The 26,675-nt window shown below is 46.4% G+C and overlaps 1 protein-coding gene across 1 annotated transcript; it reads left to right on the forward strand.

Moving 5' to 3' along the window:
- Positions 1 to 483: 483 nt before the first annotated feature.
- Positions 484 to 25,808, forward strand: CKAP2 (cytoskeleton associated protein 2). Its single transcript, XM_037893002.2, has 9 exons — positions 484 to 674; positions 11,365 to 11,452; positions 12,608 to 12,686; positions 17,826 to 18,676; positions 19,989 to 20,208; positions 20,761 to 20,928; positions 22,770 to 22,842; positions 23,633 to 23,981; positions 24,849 to 25,808. Exons 1-9 carry the CDS (start codon positions 614 to 616, stop codon positions 25,102 to 25,104), a joined length of 2,145 nt encoding a protein of 714 aa, XP_037748930.1. The 5' UTR covers positions 484 to 613; the 3' UTR covers positions 25,105 to 25,808.
- Positions 25,809 to 26,675: the final 867 nt, after the last annotated feature.

Consider the following 26,675-nt stretch of genomic DNA (forward strand, 5'->3'; position numbering starts at 1 on the left):
ATTCCTCAAGGGCTTCTTTTCCATGGGTCCAGATGATAAAGATGTCATCAATGTAGTGCAAGTAGAGTAGGGGCATTAGGGGACGAGAGCTGAGGAAGCATTGTTTTAAGTCAGCCATAAAAATGTTGGCATACTGTGGGGCCATGCGGGTACCCATAGCAGTGCCGCTGATTTGAAGGTATACATTGTCCCCAAATGTGAAATACTTGCGGGTGAGGACAAAGTCACAAAGTTCAGCCACCAGGTTTGCCGTGACATTATCAGGGCTACTGTTCCTGACAGCTTGTAGTCCACCTTTGTGTGGAAGGTTGGTGTAGAAGGCTTTGCAGCTTTTTTATCTTGTGGCTCTGGGAGCACCCCAGCACTCAGCAGCTGTTTAGTTTCAAAGCTCTCTCAAGCAACCCCCCCGCCCCGCGCCCGCTGGCCGTGGTACTGCCCATGCGCACTGCGTCAGGCGGCGCGGCGCCGCGTCTCCCAGGGAGCGAGCCCATTGGCCAGTTTAAGTCCCGCGGCCGGGCCAATCCGGGAGGCGGTACCGTACCGACCGCCTAATTCAAACGGCAGAGCTGGTGGTCGCAGCGGTTCGGTGGCTCCCTTTATATCGTCCGTGGCTATGAGCGGCCGCCTTCCCCCGCAGCTCCCGGCCACCCGGAGAGCGGAGCCGGCCTACAGAGGTAAGGGCCGCGTCCCCCCCAGGGACCCCTCTCGCGGGACGCAGCTGGAAGGCGCCCGGCAGGGCCCGTGGAGCCGCCCCTGAGCCGGGCTCGCCCGCCGGTGCTGCGGGCCCAGGGCCCCCCGCCAGGAGGAGGGAGCCCCAGCCCCTCCCTCGCCCCCTGCTCGGGGGCCCCGTCCCGTCCGCAGCCGGCTCCGGCCAGCCCCGCTGCGGAGGCAGCCCTGAAACCTGCTTCCAGCCGCGGCGTGTCGCGTCGGGGTCGGGGAGAGACGGGCCGGCGGGCGAGTCCGGGTCTGAAATCCGCCCAGCTGCCGAGGTCCGACAAGGTGGGTGAGACGCAGTGTCTTTGATGGCTCACCTGACCCGCCGTGTGTCTCTCATGTCCCGGGGCCACCGAGCCACAGTCTCACGAGATCCCACAACCCAGAGAAACGAGCCACGGGGGAAGGGGCAGCGTCCGTCCCCTGTGGCTGAGAAGGCGGGGTAGCCTCTTCATTCATTTGAAAACTTCGGGTTAGTTTACACTGAGTCAACTTCTTAACCCTCTTTCTCCCACCCCCCAAGTGTGAACACGTGACAGCTCCAGGGACAGCACAATCCGACTCGTCTTTCATATACACAACTAACTACCACTACTGTTGTGCCTTAAAGATACCTTGTTAAAGAAACTGATTCTGCAATCCAAAATGCCTAAATTCATCCTAATTCTTCCTCCTTTTAATCAAAAAAGGGCCTTGAGAAAGTATGCCTTGAAGATGATCTAATTTGGGGCACTGTCGGATTTAAAGTGGGGGGAGCAAATTCCACAGTAAGGACGCTCTGAGATCAGTCTGCAAACTTCAAATCTGGGGACTATACCAGATTATTTCACCTCTCTGGGAGAGGCTTTTTCTTGGGTACCTGGGAGCCCCAGCATAATGGGCTTTATGTAACAAAACCAACAACCTGAATAGCACCTAGAAGAGAAGTGGAATCTAGCACAGTCTCTGGAGTACAAGTATAATGTGCTCCTGTATAAAATCCTATTAAGTGACTGATCAGCTACAATCATCATCATTAACTGATGTTTCCCTGTCTTCAAGTGTAGCCCCATTTAGAGCACACTGCAGTAATCCAATCTAGAGATGAGAAGAGGCATGTATGATATTGGTTAGATCGTTATCTGAAAGGAAAGATCAGAACTTCTTAAGCAAGAAGATACAAAATTGCTCTTGACCAATACTGCTATCTGGTCACCACAGACAGTTTAGATTTTAAGAGAGCCCCAAGATTGGAAACTTGAGTAGTAAAAGGAGGGCCTACTTGGTCAGAAAAGAAAATGTTCTCAACAGGGTAGGTAAAAATGTGACTAAGTTTTATAAAATGCGTGGGGGGTTTTAAGTAGAATGTTTTATTTACATGTTGGTAGGGTTTTTTTCCTTCCCCCTTTATAGTCTGTAATTGCCAGCGTGGATGATTCTGTATTTGTTTGGTCAATTGTTAATAGAATTTCAGATTTATCTAGAGAATTTTCACATTCAAAATGCTGAAAAAGACAAGTGAGGCCTTACCAACTACTTGACTATAAGAATAAAACAAATTAAAATAAAATTGATAAGCAAATAGCCCATTCTGTAATTACAGCCAGTATTGCCTTTTGATATGTTGAGTTTCCACAAGTTGAGAACACTGAAATGCTTTGATTGGGCTATAGTCCTCCTTTTGACAGGCTTACTAGCCTAGTGGATGGAGGGAAGCCATAGACTTGATATATCTTGATTTTTAGTAAGGATTTTGACACTGTCCCACATGACATTCTCATAAGCAAACTAAACTAGAAAGTTTTGCTGCTTTAAAATTCACAACACGTCCGCGCCCCCCCCCCCGTGGATGCAGTTATACCAGTATAAAAGTGGTTATACCAGTTTAGCTTTATTCTGGCTTGGGAAAAATAAGCTATACAGTGCAGACTGAGTGGCTGTGTCACCCCTGCCCTATAACCTGGGGTGCCCTTTACAATACCTTGCTTCTGTAGCCTCCAGCCTGGACTATTGACAAAAAGCCTCCAGTATGTAAATCACTTCCAGTCATATCTGTGTACTCCAGTGAGCCAGCCAGTCATACCTTGGCTCTTACAACCTCGGTTATGCTGCAGGGTAACCCAAACATACCCCCAGTCCCAGATTTTCCCCCCAATAGGTCCTGTACTTCCCAGCCCTATCCTGGACAGTACAACTGTATTGACCCTTATATTGTTTTACGGAAGTAATGCGTGCATAACTTGTTACCCCAAATGGAGTTACCCAGACACTTCAATTTGAACACACTGGATTCGATAAAGCAATAAAATAAGTTTAATTACAAAGAGATTTTAAGTGAGTACAAATGAAGAATAAAAGTCAGAAATGGTTACAAGAAAAATAAAGATAAAATGGTTACTGGTGCCTAACTTTAACAAACTATTAGCTTCAAAGCAAAGCTTTTCATCACATGCTTTCGGCAGTCTTATTGACCAAACTCTTTTAGGTCAGGACCCCTCCCCCAGAATCCAATGGCTACTTCCTTTGTCTTTTCAGGTGCAGTAAATGTGATAGGCAGGATAGAAAGAGTGGTACCTTGGGATGTCTGTCCTTTCTTATTGTTTGTTCCCCTCTTGAAAAACATTTCCAGCTGAGACTCAGGAGACAGTCTATGTGAGAGGATATTCCCTTCTGTTCCCCCCTCTTCCCCTGCACCTGTTTGAACTTCCTTTGTCTTCCCTTCCTGTTTGATTAATTTTATTTACTGCTTAAATGCAAATGAAGGCAAGCACACATTCTTTTCTTTGCTTAGGATAAACCTGTTTGCCACCTTCTGTTTGGGCAGGGCTGTGGGGTTTGGAATGTGTGTTTACTAACACCATACAGGGGAATCTTACAACTCAAATGTTGCCAAACGTATTTTATCAGGACAATGCTGACCAGCAAATTGAGGTTTTCAAATACATCACTAGGCATACCTTTTACTGTACAAACAATATTACAATGGTGTGAACACAGGGTAGGCTGTCACAACTGTGTGTAAGGCACCTTTGTTCCGATGTAATGGAGTCCACACTAGGACTTTTATAAAAACCTCATACCCCTAACTGCCATAATTACACTGGTATAACTTTTCTAGTGTAGACCAATCCTGGGTCTAAAGAAACATCAGCATAGTGTTATCAGCATACTGGTGATAGTGGAATCCCAAATCTTCCTTAATGCCTTTCCTTTCCTCTTTCACAGTATTATTTTCAATAGACTTTAAACACATTGGACAGGAGGTGAGAAGAAAGCAAATAGAAAAGCAGGTGGAGACAGAATGGAATTTTTCTCTGGAGCTTATACCTTAGAAAAATCTTTACCAGTTCTGTGAAAGGCAGATTTTTAACCTTTCACCTGAAGTTGCAGTGGGGAGCAAGCTGCCTCTAACAGCTGGTGTTAACCAAAGGCTTCCACAGATAGAGGCAACCAAATAAATTTGTATATTATATAGTATAAACATTCTTCCAAAACACAGCACCAAGAGGTGAAATATTAATAATGAATGTTAGGTTGTTAAAACTGTAATCCTAGATTAAAAGTTTAACACATCACACTATTGTCTAGAATTCAGATTTAAAAACTGAACACTGCATCCTTAACTTCTGACACAAGGAACAAAAAAAGGGGCCAGGGTACAAGGTTTGTTCTCCCTCTCACTTTATGGTAGATTTTTTGAAAGGTTTTAAACAACAAAAAATAATAATAATAGTTCTACTTGTTTTTGTTCACTTTTCTCTTACTGAATGACTCTGTCAATAACTGGAGAGCTACTAGTGTTATGACACTAGAAAAACTGTGGGGATGAAAACTGATTGAGATAGGAAGGGACTTCTTGTGACAATGTGACGCAGCAGGGAGGGGGGAGTGTTGACCTGGGAATGTGCCCTGGGGACGGGAGACCTAAGAGCCTGTTACCTGAGCCAGGAGGGGGAGGGGGAGGTAACACCTCTGCCCAGGAATGTGGACGGAGGCTGCAGCAGGGAACCTGCTGGGTGGGTTTAGTTTCAGTTTGGGGCTGGGTGGAGGAACACAGGGAACCCCAGGGCTGGGGTCTAAGCTCCCTGCTCCCCCAGAAGGACTTGACTGAGGGGTCCTGGGTGTACCCACAAGCTCTGTTTTGGACTGTGTTCCTGTTGTCCAATAAACCTTCTGTTTTACTGGCTGGCTGAGAGTCTCAGTGAATCCCAGGAAGAGGGGTGCAGGGCCTGGACTCCCCCACACTCCGTGACAACTGGTGGCAGCGGTGGGATCTACTGCACCCCGTGAACGGCGCTTCCTGCAGTAAGTGACGGGGGAACAGTAAAACGAAGGGGGATTGACGGGAACCAGGTGTGCTGAAGATTCAGAGAGAGACGGTTCCAGGGGGCAGTTAACCCCTGGGAGTGTGTGACCAGAGAGAAGGACTTTTGCAGTAACAGGGTCCCCCGGGGGATTGCAGCGAGCGGTCCCAGGGGCGGAGGAGTCTGCAGCTCGACCCTGGCAAAGAGGTGGTGACCTCAAGAAGGACTGGCACACTAGGGGCTTTTCCTGGAAACCGTGGACAGCTGCCCGGCCTGCGAGTGGCCAGCAGGGAGATGTACGCTAAACGCCTTAAGAGCGACCTGGTGGAGCTGTGCAGGCAGAGGGGGCTGCGCATCGGGAGGTCCACCAAGGAACAGCTGATTGCCCAGTTGGAGGAGAGGGATCGCTTGGATGACCCGATCCCTGTCCCTGAGGGAAGCCGCCCGGCGGACGCAGCGTGGGCCCTGGGGCCTGACCAGGCTGGGAGGGGTCAGACTGCTGCCCAGGACATCCCGAGACCCTTCCTACCTATGCCTGGGGGAGGGGTTGTGGGAAGCCCAGCGAATACCGAGAGCACCCTGACCCCAGCAGCCAGCAGGGGATCCTCCCGGCGGAGCTCCCCATCCCTGGAGCGGATGCGGCTGGAATGGGAGAGGGAGAGGAAAATGAGGGAGCTGGAGGATCATGAAAAACAACGTCAACATGAGGAGAAACAACGTCAACATGAGCGTCAGGAGAAGGAGCGGGAGCGTCAGGAGAAGGAGCGGGAGCGTCAGGAGAAGGAGAAACAGAGGCAGCATGAACTGGAGCTGGCCAGGCTGAGGAGCAGTGGGGCCCCGGCTGCGGTGAGTGAGGGGGGACCCAAGACTGCAAGGAGCTTTGATAAGTGCTTCCTGGCCCAGCGGAAGGAGGGGGAGGACATGGATAGCTTCCTGACGGCCTTTGAGAATGCCTGCGAGCTGCACAGGGTTGACCCTGCAGACAGGCTCCAGTTCCTCACCCCCTTACTGGACCCCAAAGCCGTGGAGGTGTACAGCCGAATGACAGGGGCGGAGGCAGGGGACTATGAACTGTTCAAACAGGCCCTGCTCCGTGAGTTTGGGCCGACCCCCGAGATGTACCGGAGAAGGTTCCGGAGTCAGCGTAAAACGCCTGAGGTCACCTACCTACAACTGGTCAACAGGATGCAGGGATATGCCCGCAAGTGGGCAGCGGGAGCCCAAACTAAAGAGGACCTGCTTGACCTGATCGTACTGGAGCAACTGTATGAACAGTGCCCTTCCGACCTGAGGCTGTGGCTGGTGGACAAAAAGCTAGAGAAACCCCAGCACGCAGGGCAGCTGGCCGACGAGTTTGTGAACAGTCGGTCAGGGGGTAGCTGGGAGGAGTCCCAAAAGAACAGGCCCCCCCCGATGCAGAGAGAGAGTCACCATGGGGCCTCCCAGCGGGGAAATAGGGAGAACCCCCTCCCAAGGGGAACGCCTGGCGTCGGGCCCCTCCGACCCGCTCGAGGGGACCAACGTGACCTGAGCTGCTATCACTGTGGCCAGAGAGGCCACGTACGGGCCCAGTGCCCCGGGCTCAGGGACAAACTGAGCAGACCCAACCTACCCAGGGTTAACTGGGTAGGGACTCAGCTGGACGAGGGGCAGGCGACCCAGGAAAGGGGGGCTACCAGTTTGCCACCTGCTCAGGAGGGAAGAGTACCCCCAGCCAGCCCCGCCAGAGGGCCGGATGCTCCGGACTCAGGGCGCTCAGTTTACAGGGTGGGTGCGGGGCTGTCCCTCCGGAGAGAGTGCCTTGTTCCCCTGGAGGTGGATGGGAGGAAGGTCAATGGATACTGGGATACGGGCGCGGAGGTGACGCTGGCCCGGCCCGAGGTGGTGGCCCCAGATCGGGTGGTGCCCAACACCTACCTGACCCTGACGGGGGTGGGCGGGACCCCATTTAAGGTGCCCGTGGCAAGGGTACACCTGAAATGGGGGGCCAAGGAGGGCCCCAAGGATGTGGGGGTACACCACCATTTGCCCACTGAAGTTTTGATGGGGGGAGACCTAGAGGACTGGCCAAGCGACCCCCAGACCGCCCTGGTTGTGACCCGTAGCCAGAGCCGGCGAGGGGCACTGCGACCTGACCCTGGGGAGGGTACCACACTGGAGGCGCGAGACCCTACTCGGGTGGGGAGGGAGCGCCGAGGGGCACGGCTCAGAGAGGCTGAGGCCTCAGACCTGGCCACGGAGGGGGAACCGGGCCCCATCCCTTCCCCAGCCGCTGAGTTCCAGGCCGAATTGAGGAAAGATCCCTCCTTGCGGAAGCTCAGGGACCTGGCCGACCTCAGTGTGGGACGGACCATGAGGAGAGGCTGCCAGGAGAGGTTCCTGTGGGAGAAGGGGTTCCTGTACCGAGAATGGGCTCCCCCAGGGGAAGGGGAGTCCTGTGGGATCAGGAGGCAGCTGGTGGTCCCCCAGAAGTACCGCCGCAAGCTCCTGTCCCTGGCCCATGACATCCCCCTCGCAGGGCACCAGGGAATCCGGCGCACCCGGCAGAGGTTGCTACAGAACTTTTACTGGCCCGGGGTCTTTACCACCGTTCGGCAGTATTGCCGATCCTGTGACCCCTGTCAGAGGGTGGGGAAGGCCCGGGACAAGGGGAAAGCGGCGTTGAGACCTTTGCCCATCATAGAGGAGCCTTTCCAGAAGGTGGCCATGGACATCGTGGGGCCTCTCAGCAAGACGACCCGGTCGGGGAAGAAATACATTCTGGTGGTGGTAGATTTCGCCACCCGCTACCCCGAGGCAGTGCCCTTAGCTTCCATTGAAGCAGACACCGTGGCAGATGCGCTCCTGACCATTTTCAGCCGAGTGGGGTTCCCCAGGGAAGTCTTGACAGACCAAGGCTCCAACTTCATGTCGGCCCTGCTCCGGTGCTTGTGGGAGAAATGTGGGGTCCGGCACGACTGGGCCTCAGCGTATCACCCCCAGTCCAATGGGCTGGTGGAGAGGTTTAACGGGACGCTAAAGATGATGCTGAAAACCTTTATGAACCAGCACCCGCAGGATTGGGACAAGTACTTACCTCACCTGCTGTTCGCGTACAGGGAGGTGCCCCAGGAGTCTACCGGATTTTCGCCTTTCGAACTGTTATATGGAAGGAGGGTGAGGGGCCCCCTGGACCTGATGAGAGACGAGTGGGAGGGGAAGGCCACTCCCGATGGAGAGTCAGTGGTGGAGTATGTGCTGACCTTCCGAGAGAGACTGGCTGAACTCATGGGCCTGGCCAGGGAGAATCTGGCCAGAGCCCAGAGGAAGCAGAAGGTCTGGTATGACCGCACGGCGCGGGCCCGTGCCTACGCCACCGGGGATCAGGTGATGGTTCTCATCCCCGTGAGAAAGAACAAACTACAGGCCGCCTGGGAGGGCCCGTTCAAGGTCGTCAAGCAGCTCAATGAGGTAAACTATGTGGTGGAGCTGTCGAACCGGGCCCACCACCGCCGGGTGTACCATGTGAATATGATGAAGCCATATTATGCCAGGGGGAATGTGGTGTTGGCCGTGTGTGGACAGTGGGAGGAGCAGGGAGATGACCCTTTAGTAGATCTGTTCCCTGGGACCAGAGCTGGTTCCCCCCTGGAAACAATTCCCCTCTCGGATCAGCTCACCCCTGCCCAGCAAGCTGAGGTCAGGGGGGTGCTGCATCCATACCGACAGCTGTTTTCCAACCAGCCTGGACGCACTAATCTGACTGTCCACCGGGTGCAGACAGGGTCGCACCCGCCGATAAGATGCTCCCCCTTCCGAGTCACAGGGAAAACTGCTCAGGACCTGGAAAGAGAGGTCCGGGACATGCTGGCTTTGGGGGCGATCCAGCCATCGGCCAGCCCTTGGGCCTCGCCAGTGGTGCTGGTCCCCAAAAAGGATGGGTCAGTCCGGTTCTGTGTGGACTATCGGAAGCTCAATGCCATCACTGTATCTGATGCCTACCCCATGCCCAGGCCGGACGAGCTCCTAGACAAGCTGGGAGGAGCTCGGTACCTTACCACCATGGACCTTACAAAGGGCTACTGGCAAGTGCCGCTGGATGCAGATGCCCGGCTGAAATCGGCCTTTATCACCCCTCTGGGGCTCTATGAGTTCCTGACCCTGCCTTTCGGCCTCAAGGGAGCGCCGGCCACCTTCCAGCGCCTGGTGGACCAGCTCCTGAGGGGGATGGAGAGTTTTGCCGTGGCGTACATTGACGACATCTGTGTCTTTAGCCAGACCTGGGAGGACCACGTGTCCCAGGTTAGACAAGTGCTGGACCGACTCCAGGGGGCTGGGCTGACTGTCAAAGCGGAGAAGTGCAAGGTGGGGATGGCTGAAGTATCTTACCTGGGCCATCGGGTGGGGAGCGGCCGCCTAAAGCCGGAACCGGCCAAGGTGGAGGTGATCAGAGACTGGCCCGCTCCCCACACCAAAAAGCAGGTCCAAGACTTTATTGGGATGGCAGGATACTACCGAAGATTTGTGCCCCACTTTAGCGCCATAGCCACCCCCATCACTGAGCTATGCAAGAAGGGGAAGCCAGACAAGGTGGTCTGGACCGAGCAGTGCCAGGAGGCTTTCCGGGCGCTGAAGGAGGCTCTGGTCAGTGGCCCAGTTCTGGCAAACCCAGACTTTGACAAGCCCTTTGTGGTGTTCACCGACGCCTCCGACACGGGACTGGGGGCGGTGTTAATGCAGGAGGATGAAAAGGGGGAGAGACACCCCATCGTGTACCTGAGCAAGAAGTTGCTACCCCGGGAGCAACACTACGCGGCCATCGAGAAGGAGTGCCTGGCCATGGTGTGGGCCCTCAAGAAACTAGAGCCCTATCTCTTCGGGCGACACTTCACCGTGTACACCGACCACTCTCCCCTGACCTGGCTGCACCAGATGAAAGGAGCCAACGCCAAACTCCTGAGATGGAGCCTGCTCCTGCAGGATTACGACATGGACGTGGTCCATGTGAAGGGAAGTGCCAACCTGATAGCGGATGCGCTGTCCCGGAGAGGGGGCCCCGAACTTCCCCAGGTCACTGGTCACAGTGACCCCGCTCAGTTCAGTCTCGAAGAGGGGAGAGATGTGACGATGTGACGCAGCAGGGAGGGGGGAGTGTTGACCTAGGAATGTGCCCTGGGGACGGGAGACCTGAGAGCCTGTTACCTGAGCCAGGAGGGGGAGGGGGAGGTAACACCTCTGCCCAGGAATGTGGACGGAGGCTGCAGCAGGGAACCTGCTGGGTGGGTTTAGTTTCAGTTTGGGGCTGGGTGGAGGAACACAGGGAACCCCAGGGCTGGGGTCTAAGCTCCCTGCTCCCCCAGAAGGACTTGACTGAGGGGTCCTGGGTGTACCCACAAGCTCTGTTTTGGACTGTGTTCCTGTTGTCCAATAAACCTTCTGTTTTACTGGCTGGCTGAGAGTCCCAGTGAATCCCAGGAAGAGGGGTGCAGGGCCTGGACTCCCCCACACTCCGTGACACTTCTATTGAGACCCTTAACACTGAATTGTGTGTGGAGGGGGGAAACTTGACTGAAGATTTAGCACCCTGTCCCTTCAGTTACGGGGCTGAGAGAATTCTCTGTCTATATCAGTTGTCCAACTCCTTCAGTAAAAACAGGGAAATTAAGGCTTCACATTCCTGAGTGTCTCATTGAGGTATAAAAAATGGTTTGGGGTTTTTTTGGGGTTTTTTGTTTGTTGGTTCTTTTTTTTTAAAGAAACCAACCCTTTCAGGCCTTTTTACATGGTAACACTATATCTAAATAAACATTTCTCCATGCTTGTTCTACTGTTGGTTCCACATCTGGGTGGTGATAAAAAAGCACAAATATAAAATGAAGATCAGGTTCAGATGTTTTTTACCAGTATTGTCTGTCTGTAGACTCAGTGCTGGCATAAGCGCCTCTGTGCCCTTTATGATAGCACTTCATTGTTGCTGCTGCAAATGGAACTGCGCCAACGCTAGACCCACAGTAGAAGAGGTGAAAAGTCCCTGTAGAGGCAGCCAGAGAGAATAAAAGAACACCACTGTGACTTGGGGGTTCTTGCTCAATGGTTAATTTAGCAGAACACCGACTGTGAGAAATGTTTGAATATGTACAAAGCGTTAAATGAAAATCACGCTAAGATTGCTCAGTGTGTGTATATTAAGATTTTTATATATAGTCAGAATTTTTTCTTCAAATCTCTGGCCAGAGGCTTTATTTATTAATTTGTGTTTTGAGTCTTGTTTAAAATTGGCCTAAACATATTTCATTTTATTCTTATAAATTTGTTAGAAATGGGTTGAGCTGGAAATAAGGATTTTGTGTATAATTAAAAAATGTTCAACTTTCTTTTAATCCATTAGAACAAAGAAGACAAAAGGTTGAAGAATACTTGTTGAGAAAAAAGGCCATTTCTGGATTGCTCATACAGGAGAAGCGGACAAACATCAGGTGGAGTCAATACCTTTGTTTAATTAATCTGTCTACCAGGAAGGGGCCAGTTTACCCCTTTACACTCTTGCTGTGGGAAACTGAATTACCAATCAATAGCACTTAACCAAATTTTAAAAAGTTACATTATTTAAATCTCGTTAGTTTTATATCATGGTCCTGGCTAAAAGCCTCTGAGTGTGGGAGGGGCTCAGGGCTGCAGCAGAGGGTTGGGGTGTGGGAGTCAGGGCTGCGAGGTGGGGCTGGGAATGAGGGTTCAGGGTGTGGGAGGGGGTTCTGGGCTGGGTCAGGGGGTTGAGATGCAGGAGGGGGTCTGAGCTGGGCATACAGGCTCTGGGTCAGGGCTGGGGATGAGGTGTTTGGGGTGCAGGAAGGGGCTCCGGGTTTGGGGGGGGGGCTCAGGGCTGGGGCAGGGGATTGGGGCACGGGCTTACCTCGGGTAGCTCCCAGTCAGCAGCGCAGCGAGGGTGCTAAGGCAGGCTTCCTGCCTGTCCGGGCACTGTGGACTGCACTGCGCCCCAGAAGTGGCCAGCAGCAGATCCGCCTCCTAGGCGGAGGCACATAAGCAGCTCCGCCCCCATTGGGAACCCAATGGGAGTGCGGAGCTGGTGCTCGGGGCAGAGGCAGAGCGTGGAGTCCTGTGGTCCCCCCGCCTAGGAGCCAGACCTGCTGCTGCATGCTTCCAGGGTGCAGCGCAGCGTCCGAACAGGTAGGGACTAGCCTGCCTTAGCCAGGCAGCACTGCCCCCGGGACTTTTAATGGCCTGGTCAGTGGTGCTGACCAGAGCTGCTGTGACCCAGTGCCTTACGTTCCACAACCCAGTACTTGGTCACGACCTGCAGTTTGAAAACCACTGTTCTAAAGCAAAAATAATAGCTACTAACTCTCTCTCTTCTGTGTTGGTAAGAGGAACTAGTATACGTGTCTTATGCTTGTGGCATGAAATATTTCTATGCAGAGGTTTTAATTTGTAAATTCAAACTGAAATAGATTTCCTTTTGGGACAAAATTACTATCATGCTATCTTGTGGAAACCATGAATGCTAGATCTTGGTGGTTTCCTTGTTTAACATACAGAAATGTTACTATAGTATATATTCAAAATATATTTTTAGCTATTCTTAACTCTTTGCTTTTGACTTTTTTTTTTAAAAGCAATAACAGAACTGGGAAAGCAGCTAGTGATAAACCAGAAGACAAAATAAAAGTCTTAAAATCTGCAAAGCAGAAAATGGTAAGTCTGTGTGAGGTCTTTTTTTCTTTTACATAACTCATAGAAACACTGGTAAAACTGCTTGTTTTGAATTTGTAGCAACAAATTCAAATAACCTTTTTTGTTTAGCATTAACATAAGTGACTTCCACAACATGAAAAACTTGTACGCATGTAGCAGTAAATGATTAACTGGTTGGTGTGAACGAAATCTTAATCTGTGCTCCTGTAGAGCCTTACAAAGTGCAATCTTTATGAATATACTGTGTCCCAATTTTTTTTCTCCAGTACCGAATAAACCTTCTGAACTGACTACTAAGAGACTGAAGGGACTGATTAATGGAATTATTTTACTGTGACATCTATAGTTCAAACTGGAATAAATTCCGTTATAATATCCTGTCTTCACATACTCATAACTTCAGGAAATAATTTTTGGCTGACATTTTCCATGCTTAGTCTTTGTATTCTTTTTTTTTTTTTAAGTTTGAGCAAAATCTCTTTAGCTGTTAAGGGAGTGGAAAGTTCTACTGTAAAAGTTCTAATATCACTTTAACAAGCTCACAGTAAAAGCCATTGATAAAAAGTTAATGTGGCATGGGTATAATTGTGAAGTGTGTGCTTCTCATAGTTATAAAGCACTGCTAAACCTACTGAGGATGTTTGGAAGTAATCTGCTAAAAATCTTAGAGTTTAAAAATGCTTTTTCCCCACTTGTAGATCACTACATATGGCCTTTCCAGATCTGATACGCACAGAGATTGTTGGTAGAACAACTTGTAAGAGGAGATTGAACAATTTAAATTTAAATTTCCTTTCCAAAAATTGCCTTGTCAGGAAAAGGGGAAAATATCAGAATATACATCCACAATTTCAGGATTTCCAATTTGAAAGGTGTAGGCCATCAACCACAGAGTATAACTAATATAACAAGACAATACAATTAGAAGTAACAGAATGAAATTAAGAAGGAAGGTTGGAACTGAGGGCTAGGTAGGAAGTTGCCCCATGGGGAGAACTTGAGCTGTAGAAAACCACCGAAGGGAAGAGTCGAGGAAACCCTTAGAGTAGATGAAAGGGATCAATATTTCATTGATAAGAGGATGAACAAGATGGGTTTCAGAGAGATCCACTTCCTGTGCGGAAAGAACACTCTTAACTTGGTTAAGTCCTAAAACTTCCTTTCTAAATCTCATGCAGCATAAAAAGAGCTTTTTAAAAATTAGTGATGCCCTCCACAGCCCATGAGGTTCCAGACAGTTGTGTGAAATCTATAAGGCCTCTCATGATGCTGCATGGGGCTTGCCTTTCTCAAACAAGGCATGCCTTATGGCCCTAAATGTCATGTCCCTCTAATTGGTAAAATGAGATCCTTGAAATAAACTTTTTAAAAGCTAAATTTTTTGTAGTCTATACTCTCTCATCTGTGTTTTCTGCAAAAAAAAAATCCTAAAAAAAGACCTAGAAAAAAGTTAGTGTCTCAAAAAGAGAAAAAGGCTAGTGTCCCAGAATGAGAGTTGACTTACATTTTAGAGAGCATCTTTACCATCAAACTCATTGGTCTTCCAACTTCCTCTTAAACATGCTGATTGCTGCACTAAATCATTTACTGTAGAGCAGGGCTGTCAAACTCATTTGGAGGAGAGGGTTGGATTCCATATTTAATAATCTGTGGCCTGGGATATAAATTCAGAACTTCATATTCCCCTCAACCTACAAGGACTCTCCTACTAATGTCAGGAGATGGCCTGCACAAAGACCAAGGGAAGAACACAGTATGTAGTAACTAAACTTTTTATTTATTCAGTACCTTATTGTCACATTCAGTAAGAAACATATACTTCCCTTTAGGCCACAGCTATTTACCCTTGTTTCTCTCCCTCTGTACTTCCCTCCTTGCAGCAACTTCCAATTCCAACTTTTGGAGGCCTTCATTCCCCACCACCTTTTCCATTTCATCTGCTAAAATAGTCAGCAATGAAATAGTTAATGTTGACTTTTAAGTATTCAGTGCGTGTGTTGTATTTGATTCTCCAGTAGGATTACTAGGTGATGGGGTATTTGAACCTGAGTTGCCATTTTGGGCTGTCTACTGCCTCAGGGAAAGGATGTGACATTGGTTTACACTCAGTTCATGTCTTACTCCTGGGGGAATTTTGCGCCACTCCATATACGCATAATTGAGCCCCGCAGATTTCTAATTTTTTGCACAGAAAAAAGCTTCTGCCAGAATGTTGCTGCAGTTCTGCCTTTTTCCCACCAGAGGGTGCTGTGGTGACAGAACAAAGCTGCAGTTTCCTGCCAGTGAGGGAAGAGAGCTGCCTTCGCAGCAGGCCCCCCTCAGGAAATGGGGGCTAGTGGGGGAGTACAGACTGGGGCAGGGGCTTAATGGGAGTGGAGGTGCAGAGACACATAGGGATGGGAGTGACTGGGTGGGGGGGACAGCCACACAAGGATGGGGGGGATACAGGGTTGCTGGGTTGGCACAGACACATGGGGTGGGGGCACAGGGAAACATAGGGATGGGAGTGGCTGGGTGGGGGCAGAGACACATGGTGTTGGGGGTATAGAGCTACATAGAAATGGGAGTGGCTGGGTGAGGGTACAGACACACATGGGGCAGATGTCCCTGACTGAATGGGAGAGGCTAGGGGTCAGCCAGGGTCTGCATGGGGGAATTCCCTAACAATCTGCCCCCTCCCCCCCCCCCCCCAAAAAAAAAAAAAAAAAAAAAAAACAACAACACCCTGTTCCATACTTTTCCTACCCATACCCAACAACCCTCCAAGTTCACACCCAGGATCCTTCCTAGCAATTTGCTTCCCTCTCCCTCAGCTCCTCCATTACCCCTGACTCCCCCAAGCCTTTGCACTGCTTCTGAGGGGTGTAGGAAATACGGTTCTGTATTGTAGTTTAAATGAATTATTACCAAGAGTTCTGTAAAATGTCTAGTAAGGAATCTACTTGTCAAAAAAACATTTCCTGAATCATTTTTGTTGTCTGTATTGTTTGACATACTTGTTGACAGGTATTTTGAAATAATTGACTAAAAGCAATTGAAACTGGTGTGATTATATTGTGGTGTTTTCACAAATAAAATGTACAGAATTTTAAAATATTCGCTGCAAAATTTCTAATTTTCTGGCACAGAATTCCAGCAGGAGTAACATTGTCTGGAAGGCAATCTCTACAGTCGTATGGGCTAGAAACATTTTTTTAAGCATCAAAACTTAGATTCTGCACAGTCTGAATCTGACCTGCAGGCTGTATGTTTGACAGAATTACTTTAAACCAGTGGCTCTCAACCTTTCCAGACTACTGTACCCCTTTCAGGAGTCTGATTTGTCTTGTGTACCCCGAGTTTCACCTCACTTAAAAATTACCGTTACAAAATCAGACCTAAAAATACAAACGTGTCCCACACACGATTACTGAAAAATTGCTTGATTTCTCATTTTTACCATATAATTATAAAATAAATCAATTGGAATATAAATATTATGTTTCAGTGTACAATATATAGAGCAGTATAAACAAATCATTGTCTATGAAATTTTAGTTTGTACTGGATTCGTTAGTGCTTTTTATGTAGTCCATTGTAAAAATAGGCATATATCTAGATGAGTTGATGTAGCCCCTGGAAGAACTCTTTGTACGCCCAAGGGTACACGTGCCCCAGTGTGATGGGATCCTCAGCACAACTGCATGTGGAGTTCTGCACCCAGCTAGATTCATGAGTGGCTCTGGGAGCATTCATGCAATCACAGAGTAAGGCACCAGCCAAATCCCCACCCCCCAGCTCCCAGTCTTGTACCTCAGGAATATACCCTCTTGCTCTGCTCAAGACAAGCAGTGCAAGTTTATTAATTGGTTCACCACTTCATCAATGGAAAGTTGATATACGCCAGCCTTTGTGAACCTGAGCAGATTTACCACACACTTTAGGCAAACTCACTGGTAACGGTAAACAGAAAAACAAGTTTGACTAAAAAAGATAGATTTTTAAGTGATTATAAGTAATAGGCAAAAAGTCAGTTAGTTACCAAAATAAAATAAGCATGCAGTCTAAACTCTCAATCCTATTAGACTGGGCAACATTCTGGGTTAAGCCGTTTTTCTCCCCCTACTGGATATTGTAGTTCATAGTACACAGGTTTCGCTCTTGAAACCTCGGCCAGTCTCCTCTGTTGGAATCTTCTGGGTGTCCTTGTTGCTTGCACCATATATGGGGGGAGGAGAAAAAGCCAAGCATGGGGCCACTATGTTCTGCTTTATACCCCTAGTCCATGTGCTTGGAGAACACAAGTCCAGGCATGTCTGGTGGGTATTGCTGAGTCACCAGGCAAGGTTGAGCAATTCCCCAGGTGTGGCCTTGTGCAAGTAAGTCATTGCATGGTAGCTCCCTTGCTGGACAATGGCAGTTGATAGTTGTTGGACACCCGCCTGGGCATTGGTTAGCTCCCTTGTCTTTGTCTCTAGGGTTCTAATATCTGGGTAATTCCCCAACTCAGAATGTTTTAGTGACAACCGTACAACACAATCTCATAACTTCATATACACTAATGATATACATATTTAGATAGAACCATGACTTTCAGCAGATCACAGGGGATGAGGGATAGCTCAGTGGTTTGAGCATTGGACTGCTAAACCCAGGGTTGTGAGTTCAATCCTTGATGGGGGCCATTTACGGATCTGGCCCAAAAATTGGGGATTGGTCTTGCTTTTAGTAGGGGGTTGGACTAGATGATCTCCTGAGGTCCCTTCCAACCCTGATATTCTCTGACAACCTTTCCACTGATGCCTCACATAGCATGCTTTATATAAAATATCACAATTTGTATATAAATGATGAATATGGGGGTTACAGCGCATTTTCCCCCTGCTCTATATTCTAGAGACCGTGGCCTCTTATCCTTATTTAATGCTTGGGTGAGGATTTTGCAGTGGCAAGCAGAAATAACAGTTCATATTCCCCTTGTTTGACTCCCTTGTAGATGTGATGCATCCCCATTTTCTTCAAGGCCAACTTTCCGTATTAATTTTCTCAAGTCTTGTAAGCCTACCACTGTTTGGAAGGCTTCTGCGTTTCATTTCAACAACTTATATTATTGCCATATGCTATGCATTTTTAATATCTTCATGTTACTTCTAATTTCAGGAAGATAAAGAAAATGCTAATAGACCTCCAGGGACTCAACCAAGCAAGACTCTGAAAAAAAGCACAGCTTCTTCAAAGGATGAAACCTTGAAAACTACCACCATATTGACAGACTCAACTATAGGAACAAATTGCAGTCCTGAAGATTTTTGTTCAGCTATTAATGCTTCCAAAAATGAACTTACTTACCGTGTGTCATTTAGTCAGTCCTTCCTGCACAAAAGAAACATTAAAGAGAAGCAACTGATTGCAGACAATCAGAACTCTGATGCCAGCCTGCCAAAGAAACATGTGCCTGGCTCATATTGCGGTAAGGTTATCCCATCGAAGATAAACTCCTTTCGAAAAACACTAGAAAATGAGGATGCAAAGAGTTCTTTAGCAAACCAGAAACCTATAACTCCTGCCACCAAACCAGCAGTGAGACCATCATCCACCTGCAGCAACAATGCAGTCATAAATAACATTAAAGCCACAAATTTGGCTAGTGCTACTAAACCTATACATGCCCCACCCTTCCAGAAGAGACCACCTGTGAGGGCTTCTCATAGTACCCACTCAAAGTCCATCCAGAACAAGGAGAAACAAATAATCACAAGAGTGTCTGTAAATCATATGACTGTCCAAAGAAAGCCTGATAGAAGTGGGCCACCATCATTAAAGACAGCTCTTCACAATGCTAAGCCCCCTTCTGTGCCTAGGGCAAAGAGAACTGAGGTTCCACTCAGAGATGTCAGATTAGGAACTTCAGTGAAGTCTGTTTCTGTAACCTGTGGTACCAAGGCCACCCAGGATTCAAAAGCTGGGAACAGAAAATATGTTCTGCCAAAAGAGACAACGGAAGAGAGAAGGTAACTGGATTAATCAAATTATGGGTGGGTGGTGTGTTAAAAGGTTATTTTCCCCTCCAGCCCCCCTCATTAAGCAGATCTCAGTAGACTTGTTTCGACTGAGAGTGGATATGCTCATATTGCTTTTAGGTCCACTAGTAAGTTTATATATGGAAATTCTTGTGCTCAGAACTGCAAACTACCTTTTCTGGTTGAAAGCCATCAGACTCTGAAGAAACCAAGATTTAAAACTGAGTAGAACTCCAATATTAATTGTAGCAGCATTTTAGGCTCTCAACTTGTCCTGCTTCCTTGTAGTTTTTGCAGTATCAGAGAAACACGTCTCCAGTGTCTCAGGCTTTCTTGTGTTGTGTTGGCCTTGGCAAATCTGACACTGGTGTACATGTAATCAAACCACAGACACCCAGCAACTTACAAAAAATAGCTTCGTGCATGATGTACATAGAAGTGAGTGTAGTATTTATTAGAAACTGTGTGTAATGGGGGGGGAGAACTAGATTGCTTCATTCATGAATAGAATAGTGTTTTCCAGCTCTAGATCAGAGATCTGAATCCAGTCTAGATAATTAGTGACAGTTGTTACCAGCTAATGGCTGTCGGGTGTCTTGTATGAAATGAATTGGTATTCTTGATGCAGTCATCCCAGTAGGTATCTATAATTTAGCAATAATTGGCAGTTTCAGCATGAAGCCAAAGGATTCAAATGGGGATAGAGTCTGACCTATACTCTTAAGAAATGGCCCTTTTGAAATAGGACCAAGGCCTGCTATGGTGGGGAAATTGCACTGCCACACCATATGTACTGCCTGTTCTGTGGATAGAGGGATTCTGTCTTTAGGACTCAGTCTAGTGCTTCTCATAAGTATAAACTCAGTTCAAATTTTTGTTCTCTAGACTTAAGGGGCCATCCCAGTTGCTTAGAAGCAGTTCTCTGCACTATGTAGGAAAAGCAGGATTGATGGTGGGTTTTTGTTAGGTTTGTTTTTTTTTTTGTACCCTCAATTTTTTGCTGCTGTTAGACAAGAGAAGATAGAAGTGTCTCAACTTGCTGATCATAAACATCTCTAGCAGATGGAAGTAGCAGCATCAAGGGTTTCAAAGGCTCCTATCCAGCCATAGGTAATAGATGCATGGCTTGATGTTTAGAGAGAGGTGATAATTAAGAGTTCTTTAAGAATTTTCCTCATCTACCTTCAGAGTATGTTTTTATGTGACTTATGTTGACTGGCCCTAATCTTAATCCTTGTGTATATATGGTGAAAAATAAGCTATTCTACAACAGATGCTAATATACTGATTTACTTAAATGCAGAATTCGTCTGGCTGAATGGAAGGTAACCAAAGGAAAAGTGATTAAGAGGCCACCATCTACTGTGCTTCAGGTAGCCCAGCCTGAGACACAGGCATCACAAGAAACTCCAAAAGAACCAGTTGAGTCTTTCTGGGCTACCATAGTAGAAGAGGATGAACAAGGATTATTCAGTGAAAATGTCAACAAAACTCTTGCAGAATGTCTGCATTTAACAGAACAGGTATTCATTTTGTTGTATACTAACATCATGATCCTGTATGCCCTTAGTGCGTGGAACTCCCATTGATCTCAATAGTAATTTCATATTCTGAGGGCTTGTGTGATTCAGCCCCAAGTACCAACCACCTGATTTAGGAAGCAAGATGCACACTAGAGTTGACTTTTATGTGGTGCCCAGTATCAAAGGAAAGGTAGTAATTCCATAGTCCACTTGCTGCTGCTTTAATTTATTGAACTTTTTTACAAAAGTTACCTTAAAAAGCGACACTTCTAAAACTTGGAGAAGAGAAATTATCTCCTATTTCCTAACACTCTGTACAGACAAAAGTTTCATTTTGAAGACTAGGTGAATGAATAGCACATCCTGATGAGATAGTGATTGTAGCACATTCAACGATAGTTCGCACTAAATATTTTTCATAACTACCAATTTAATCAGGGTCACTAGAAAAAAGAGAAGCAAATACAAGTTTTCAGTAACAATTGTATAGTCACTACCTTGGAATATGTTTGTTAGGATTGAGTCTTCCTGTCATTTTATGTAAATATTTAGGGTTTTCCTGGGGATGAAGTACATGCAATGCTGGAAAAGCTGATTCAGAGTGTTCCAGATGCAAAAAAACTTGCAAAATACTGGGTGTGTCGCATGCGTCTTGAACAGCTGGGCCCAATTGAAAAGATCATTGCTGTTTACGAGGAGGCTATTCTGGCAGGAGCACAGGTGAGAAGTGGAATCTTGGGCCTTTTCCAGTGAAAAGGCGTGATGGATGTATAAACTGGTGCATGCAGAAGAACTTCAATATCAGGGGTCAATGGATTGACCGTGGGCCAAATCCAGACCACCAGGCGCTTTTGAATGGACCCTGAAATCTTTTTATTATCAATATTGTTTATAAAAATAATTTTCTCTGGAGTTTGGTCCTTGACTGTACCTTGACCAAGAAATTTGAACCTTGACAAAAAATAGACTATCCCTGTTCTATATATTAACACTGGCTGCTTCTAGTAAAAGGGGTGGCTCACTTATATTGAATTAGTTAATTAAACATACAAGCTGTATAAACTTCATAAGCTTGTTGCAATTGTGAATCTCTTTACGTTTATGCTGCAACTTCAGTAAACAGCAACTATTACTTTCAAGGGGAGAGAAATGAGCATCAAAATTACTTCTAGAAAAAATGATGAAAAACTATAACTTCTAATGTATGCAATATTGTTGTAGCTGTGTTGATCCCAGGATATTAGAGACACAAGGTGGGTGAAGTAATAACTTTTTATTGGACCAACTTCTGTCGATGAGAAAGACAAGCTTTCCAGGTACACAGAGGTCTTCTTCAGGGTTGGGAAAGGTACTCAGAGTTGCAGCTAAATACAAGATCAAACAGAATATGTGCTAACTACTTACGATTCTCAACCCCTTGGACCAGTGGTCCCCAAACTTTTGAGGGTTGCGCCCCCATGCTTCCTCCTGGAGTGGAGGGTGGGTGGGGTTGGGGATGTCATGGACAGGGTAAGGGGGCCAAAGCTGGGGGTGCAGGGGTGGGTCTGGAGTCTGAGCCACGGCTAGGGGCTAAGGTTGGGGGTGATGGCAGGAGCAAAGTCGCAACCAGGCCGCAGTGAGGGCTGGCAGTGGAGCTCTGCTGAGGCTGGGGATGGGGCCAAGCACGAGGATGGGAGCTGAGGCTGAGGGTGGGGTGGTGTTCCCTCCCTGTGGGGGCTGGCCCAGACTCACCGTGCTGCCCTGAAGGCCTGTGGTGGGGGTGCGCCCCACACTTTGGGGACCTCTGCCTTTGACGTAGGCCGCAAAAGATTTAGACTGAAAACTGACTCAACAGAATTCAACTATATATACAGACAATAGATTTCCAAAGAGGTCTGCACCCCTATTCAAAAATTTTTAGGGGTTTGCAAATGAAAAAAGGTTGAGAACCACTGTTCAAAGGGATCATTTAATGTGAAGTGTCCTGCTAAGGCCCCTGTAGCCCTCTGACAAAGAAGGGGGAGTTAGTGGGTTCTAAAGATGAGCCTGGGAGCTTAAATTCATAACTTTGCTAGACACTAAAAATAATGGTCTTAATAAAGACACTGGATTTATGGCTCATTACAACAATCTGTAACCCACTAACCCTCCCTTTTTGTCATATGACTACAGGAGTGTTTACGGGCCACTTCACCTTGATTAATCCCTTAGAACAGTGGTTTTCAGACTTTTTTTTTTTCCCCCCCTGGTGACCCAGTTGAAGAAAATTGATGCCCGTGACCTAGCGGAGCTGGGGATGAGGGGTTTGCGGTGTGGGAGTGGGTCAGGGCCCTGGGGTGGGGCCAGGGATGAGGGGTTTGGGGTACAGGAGGGGGCTAAGGGTTTGGGGGTGGGCGTAGGCTTACCTCCGGCGACTCCCGATCAGCAGTGCAGCTGGGGTGCAGAGGCAGGCTTCCTGCCTGTCCTGGCACCACGGCCAAATTCTAGAGTTTAATGTGGAAATTAAAAATAAGTAGGGACTATAAAATCAGTCTCTCAGAGCTGACTTTATGGGCTATTAATGGAAACAACTTTTCTTCCAGCCTAAGGATGAGTTACGACACACAGTAGCAGATATTATGAAGAACACTGATAATCTTCCAAAGTCAGTTGTTGGTAAGATTGAATACTCTATTTCTTTCAGTTAATTTAAGGTTATCTGACTCTGTGAATAAAATGTGTTAAACTTTTTAAAAAACAGTGTGAACCCTATCTCATTCAGTCGTATGGTATGGAAGCTGATCTGTTTAGTGTCTAAACTTCAAATTGTCTGAAACATAATGCAGAGTTTGATTAAAACTTACTGATTCCTCCTCAGCTTCTAGCATGTTGCCAATAGTGACAAGTGACACTGGCAGACAGGGGTCAGCCTGAGGTTCAAATGTTTCAAAAAGGTCATGGGCTAAAATCAGTAACTGGAGCAGATTGTCTTGAATGGCATAAAGGTATCAGCAACTACCTGCAAATTCCTGCTGAGGAATCGTCCAGTATGGTGAATTAAAGGTGCCTAGTGTGGTGGTTTTTTCCTCAAAAAGTACTATACACCTGCCTGAAAATCAGGCTGCTTTCAGGTAGGTCAAGTTGACGGTTCCAAATCATTATTTGCCTTTGGAAATTTAGGCCATTGTGGTTTGTGGTGATTCACCTTGCTTGTGGGGAAAATGTGGTTTTAGCAACCTAGGTAAAACTAAGGCCTATGAAACGCTATTGTGCAATAGATTGTTGTTGTAAAAATGGTTTGGTGTGCAGAAGCTCTAGAATTTCAAAGATACCCCTTACTGGCTACTGAAGAACATGGTGAAACCACTGACTTTTGTATCTTGTTTTACACTCTGCTGCTAGTTACTAGATCCTTAATTGCAACTAATCATGACTGTGTTCCTGTTTCTAACTTTGTAACTTTCAGAGGAATGTGTGAAGGAAGAGGTTATCAACAAAGAAGCTAACTCTTCAGTAGAGAATGTAGAGGAAGTCTTCAAAGAGCTCAACTTGGATGATGAAGAGAAGGCAGAGATTAGCAATGAAGTCATCAAGAAAGAGGAAACAGATTCATCCTTGAAGCCAAGACAAGAGACCTTACCTAAAGAAAGTAAAAAGCACAGAACAAAGTACAAAGAACAAAGTAAGAAGTCTGCAAACTACAAAACTGAAGATACACTAAAAGATGCAAACTTAGAATTTAAGACGCCTGAAAAAGAAAAGGAGGGGTCTTATTTAATTAAATACAATTTGTCAACCACTCCATACTTAGAAAGGTAAGATCACTTATGGTAATCTTAAAGTTCCTGCTCTTCCACAGTGTCTGGGGAAACCATGATATGTATTTGCATCACAACTGCAACAAATCAAACGTCCTAGCCTAGTGAACATCCAGTTTGGAACTGGAATTCCAAGAGTCTAATCTTTTGAGGGCTGCTTCTCCTTTCACCATTGGGATGAATGGGTGGAGAAAAGCTTTACATCTAAAGGAAAGACTCTTTTATAGGCCTGTCACAACTCAAATCTTTCAAATTGACACAAGCCATCTGTCTTGGCTTTTCTTTTGGCATAAATATCAATTGTCTCCACACCTTTAAGAGGATCTTATTAGTCACAAAATTTAAGTCTTTTCCTCTCGGGGTTAACACTGAAGAGCCTAGGATACTTACCCTGAATGCTACAAAGCAGAGCTTCCCATGCTCAAGATCCCACAAGTACATAATGTATTTTGGGCAAGTCCTGCCCAGCTTTGGAACCTGTATTGCTGTATGCCTGGTGTAGAAAGCTGTACACTCTGGAGGATTTAGGGAGAAGTCAGGCGGATATATGTGTTTGCCTGGAATAACTCTTGGCGAGCAGACGTAGTGGAGAAGAACTCTATCCTGGGGCAAAATGAATTTAGTGCTTAAAACATACTTCTCTGGATTTAGCTTCTGGGGGCATTGCATGTGGTCATTATCTTCTCTCTTTGCTGGGGATGGGGGAATGGGAGGATACAGTTGGCTAAGGCAGGAAACATGTTTGCATGATTTCTGACAGGCTTTCATGTGGATGTTTCCATAGAAAGACAGTAAGACTAAATGTGGCTCAATATACATCTTTAATACACAAATGTGTTTTTTGTTTTTTTCTCTTTTCTGAAGTGTGAAGAAAAAGATGCAGTGTGAGGCAAATGACTCTGCTGTTAAAGATATAAAATTCTTGACCCCTGTGAGGCGTTCTCGTCGCCTTCAGGAGAAGTTGTGCAAGCTACCAGATATGTTAAAGGATCATGATCCCTGTGTTTGTTCACTTGAACAGCTGGGAGAACTCGGAGCTGTAAACAATGCCTTTATCTACAGACAGAACAGTGCACTACAAGAACCCATTATTCATCTGGAAGAGCAAGAAGAGCAGTAACTTTAGTGGGGAAGGATTTACAAATTCTCTTTAAGTTTGGTTCATTCCTGGTTTTGCAATTGGTGTATTCTGTTAGATATACAGAGCTGGCTTAGTAACTCAATAGTTTTAAGATTGTTCAAGCAAATTCCATATGGCTTATTTTGGAGTACAGCATTTGCAGAATCAAGTATAGTGCAAACTTCTCTGTTTTATTTGAGAGAGAACTTTAAACTGTCACTTGTATTTCATAAATTTTTCTCTTAAGCTTTGTAGCAAATATGTAGTGTTGGTTGGTTTTGCATTGTAAATATTTGTCTTTCTTTGTTTAAATGTTACATTGAATACTAATTAGGGAATGGATTTAACATACTAATAACCTTATAATGGATGTCTAGCCATGGTGACCCCCTCTTCCCATTATAAGCTAAATAGTTTAAAAATTCACACAATTTACATTCTTGCTCTTAAAAGAAAACATAAAAATGATGATCAATGAGGGGTATATATTGATGTGTAACAGATTTGCTGAACTGGAAAACTGAAACCAAATACTAAATTAAATAAATGGTGAACTTCAAAATAGCTACTACATGCAGTTTCTGTTTGAGTCTGATCCAGTAAAGCACTTGAATAGTCCCCTTGATTAGTGTATTGAAACTGTAATATAGGCTTGTGTTAAGCAATCTGTAACAGAAGGCTTTATATTAAACTTACCAATTTGAGTTACATTGCTTTATTTATACTAACTTGTTTACATCTTAAATTCAGGGGACTAGAATTGCAGAAAGTGATTTTTCCAGATGATGCTTGGAAGATGTCCTCAGTCCAAGAGATGTCACCAGTATCTTTCAAATGCAGGGTAGACAATGGATTTTGCATATATATATCTGCTTACTTCCCTCCCTCCTCCCATAGTTAAAAAAACCTTTGGGCAAAGTGATCTCTTATTAGCCAACATGATTAGTTACAAGCTACCATTTTGAATGTTCACTTACAATCTTTCCACATCATAAACTCAAATAGTAGTTAACAAGCTTGTTCCCTTGTTGGCAACTTCACCTGAGAAATAGAATTTAATATGAGGATTGGAGCTGAATTACTCTTTTCACTACAGAATTCTGCATGTTAGAGAGAGAGCAGTACAAACTTCTCCACACCCCCCTGGCTGTGCAGTCAGTGCATAGTGTCCGTCATCTCTTGTGCACTAACTGAACTTAACTGAAAATACCAGCTGCCCACTAATTCCTTAAGATTATACTGGAACTCCACGAAGAGGAAGCAGTACTGTTTAGAAGAACCATGTTAGGTAGGGAGGTATCTATCCACCCTCACTTCACTCTAAGGCCAGGTTTATAGGTAAGTTTTGCTAGCATACAGATTGGTTAGGAGTGTGGAGAAAAATGTCACTTCCATAACCAACGTAGCTATGCTGCCAAAAGCCTCAGTGTAGGTGCAGTCATGCAAGTAAAGTCCTCTTGCTGCTGTACCTTTATTTTGTTTGGGGAACTTGTATAAACTACTGCTTTTACAAAGAAAGTAACTTTTGCGGGTATAAGCTGTCTCCATTAAGAGGATTTGCAGGTGTAGCT

This window comes from Chelonia mydas, chromosome 1 (assembly GCF_015237465.2).
Source record: "Chelonia mydas isolate rCheMyd1 chromosome 1, rCheMyd1.pri.v2, whole genome shotgun sequence".
Lineage (NCBI taxonomy): Eukaryota > Metazoa > Chordata > Testudines > Cheloniidae > Chelonia > Chelonia mydas.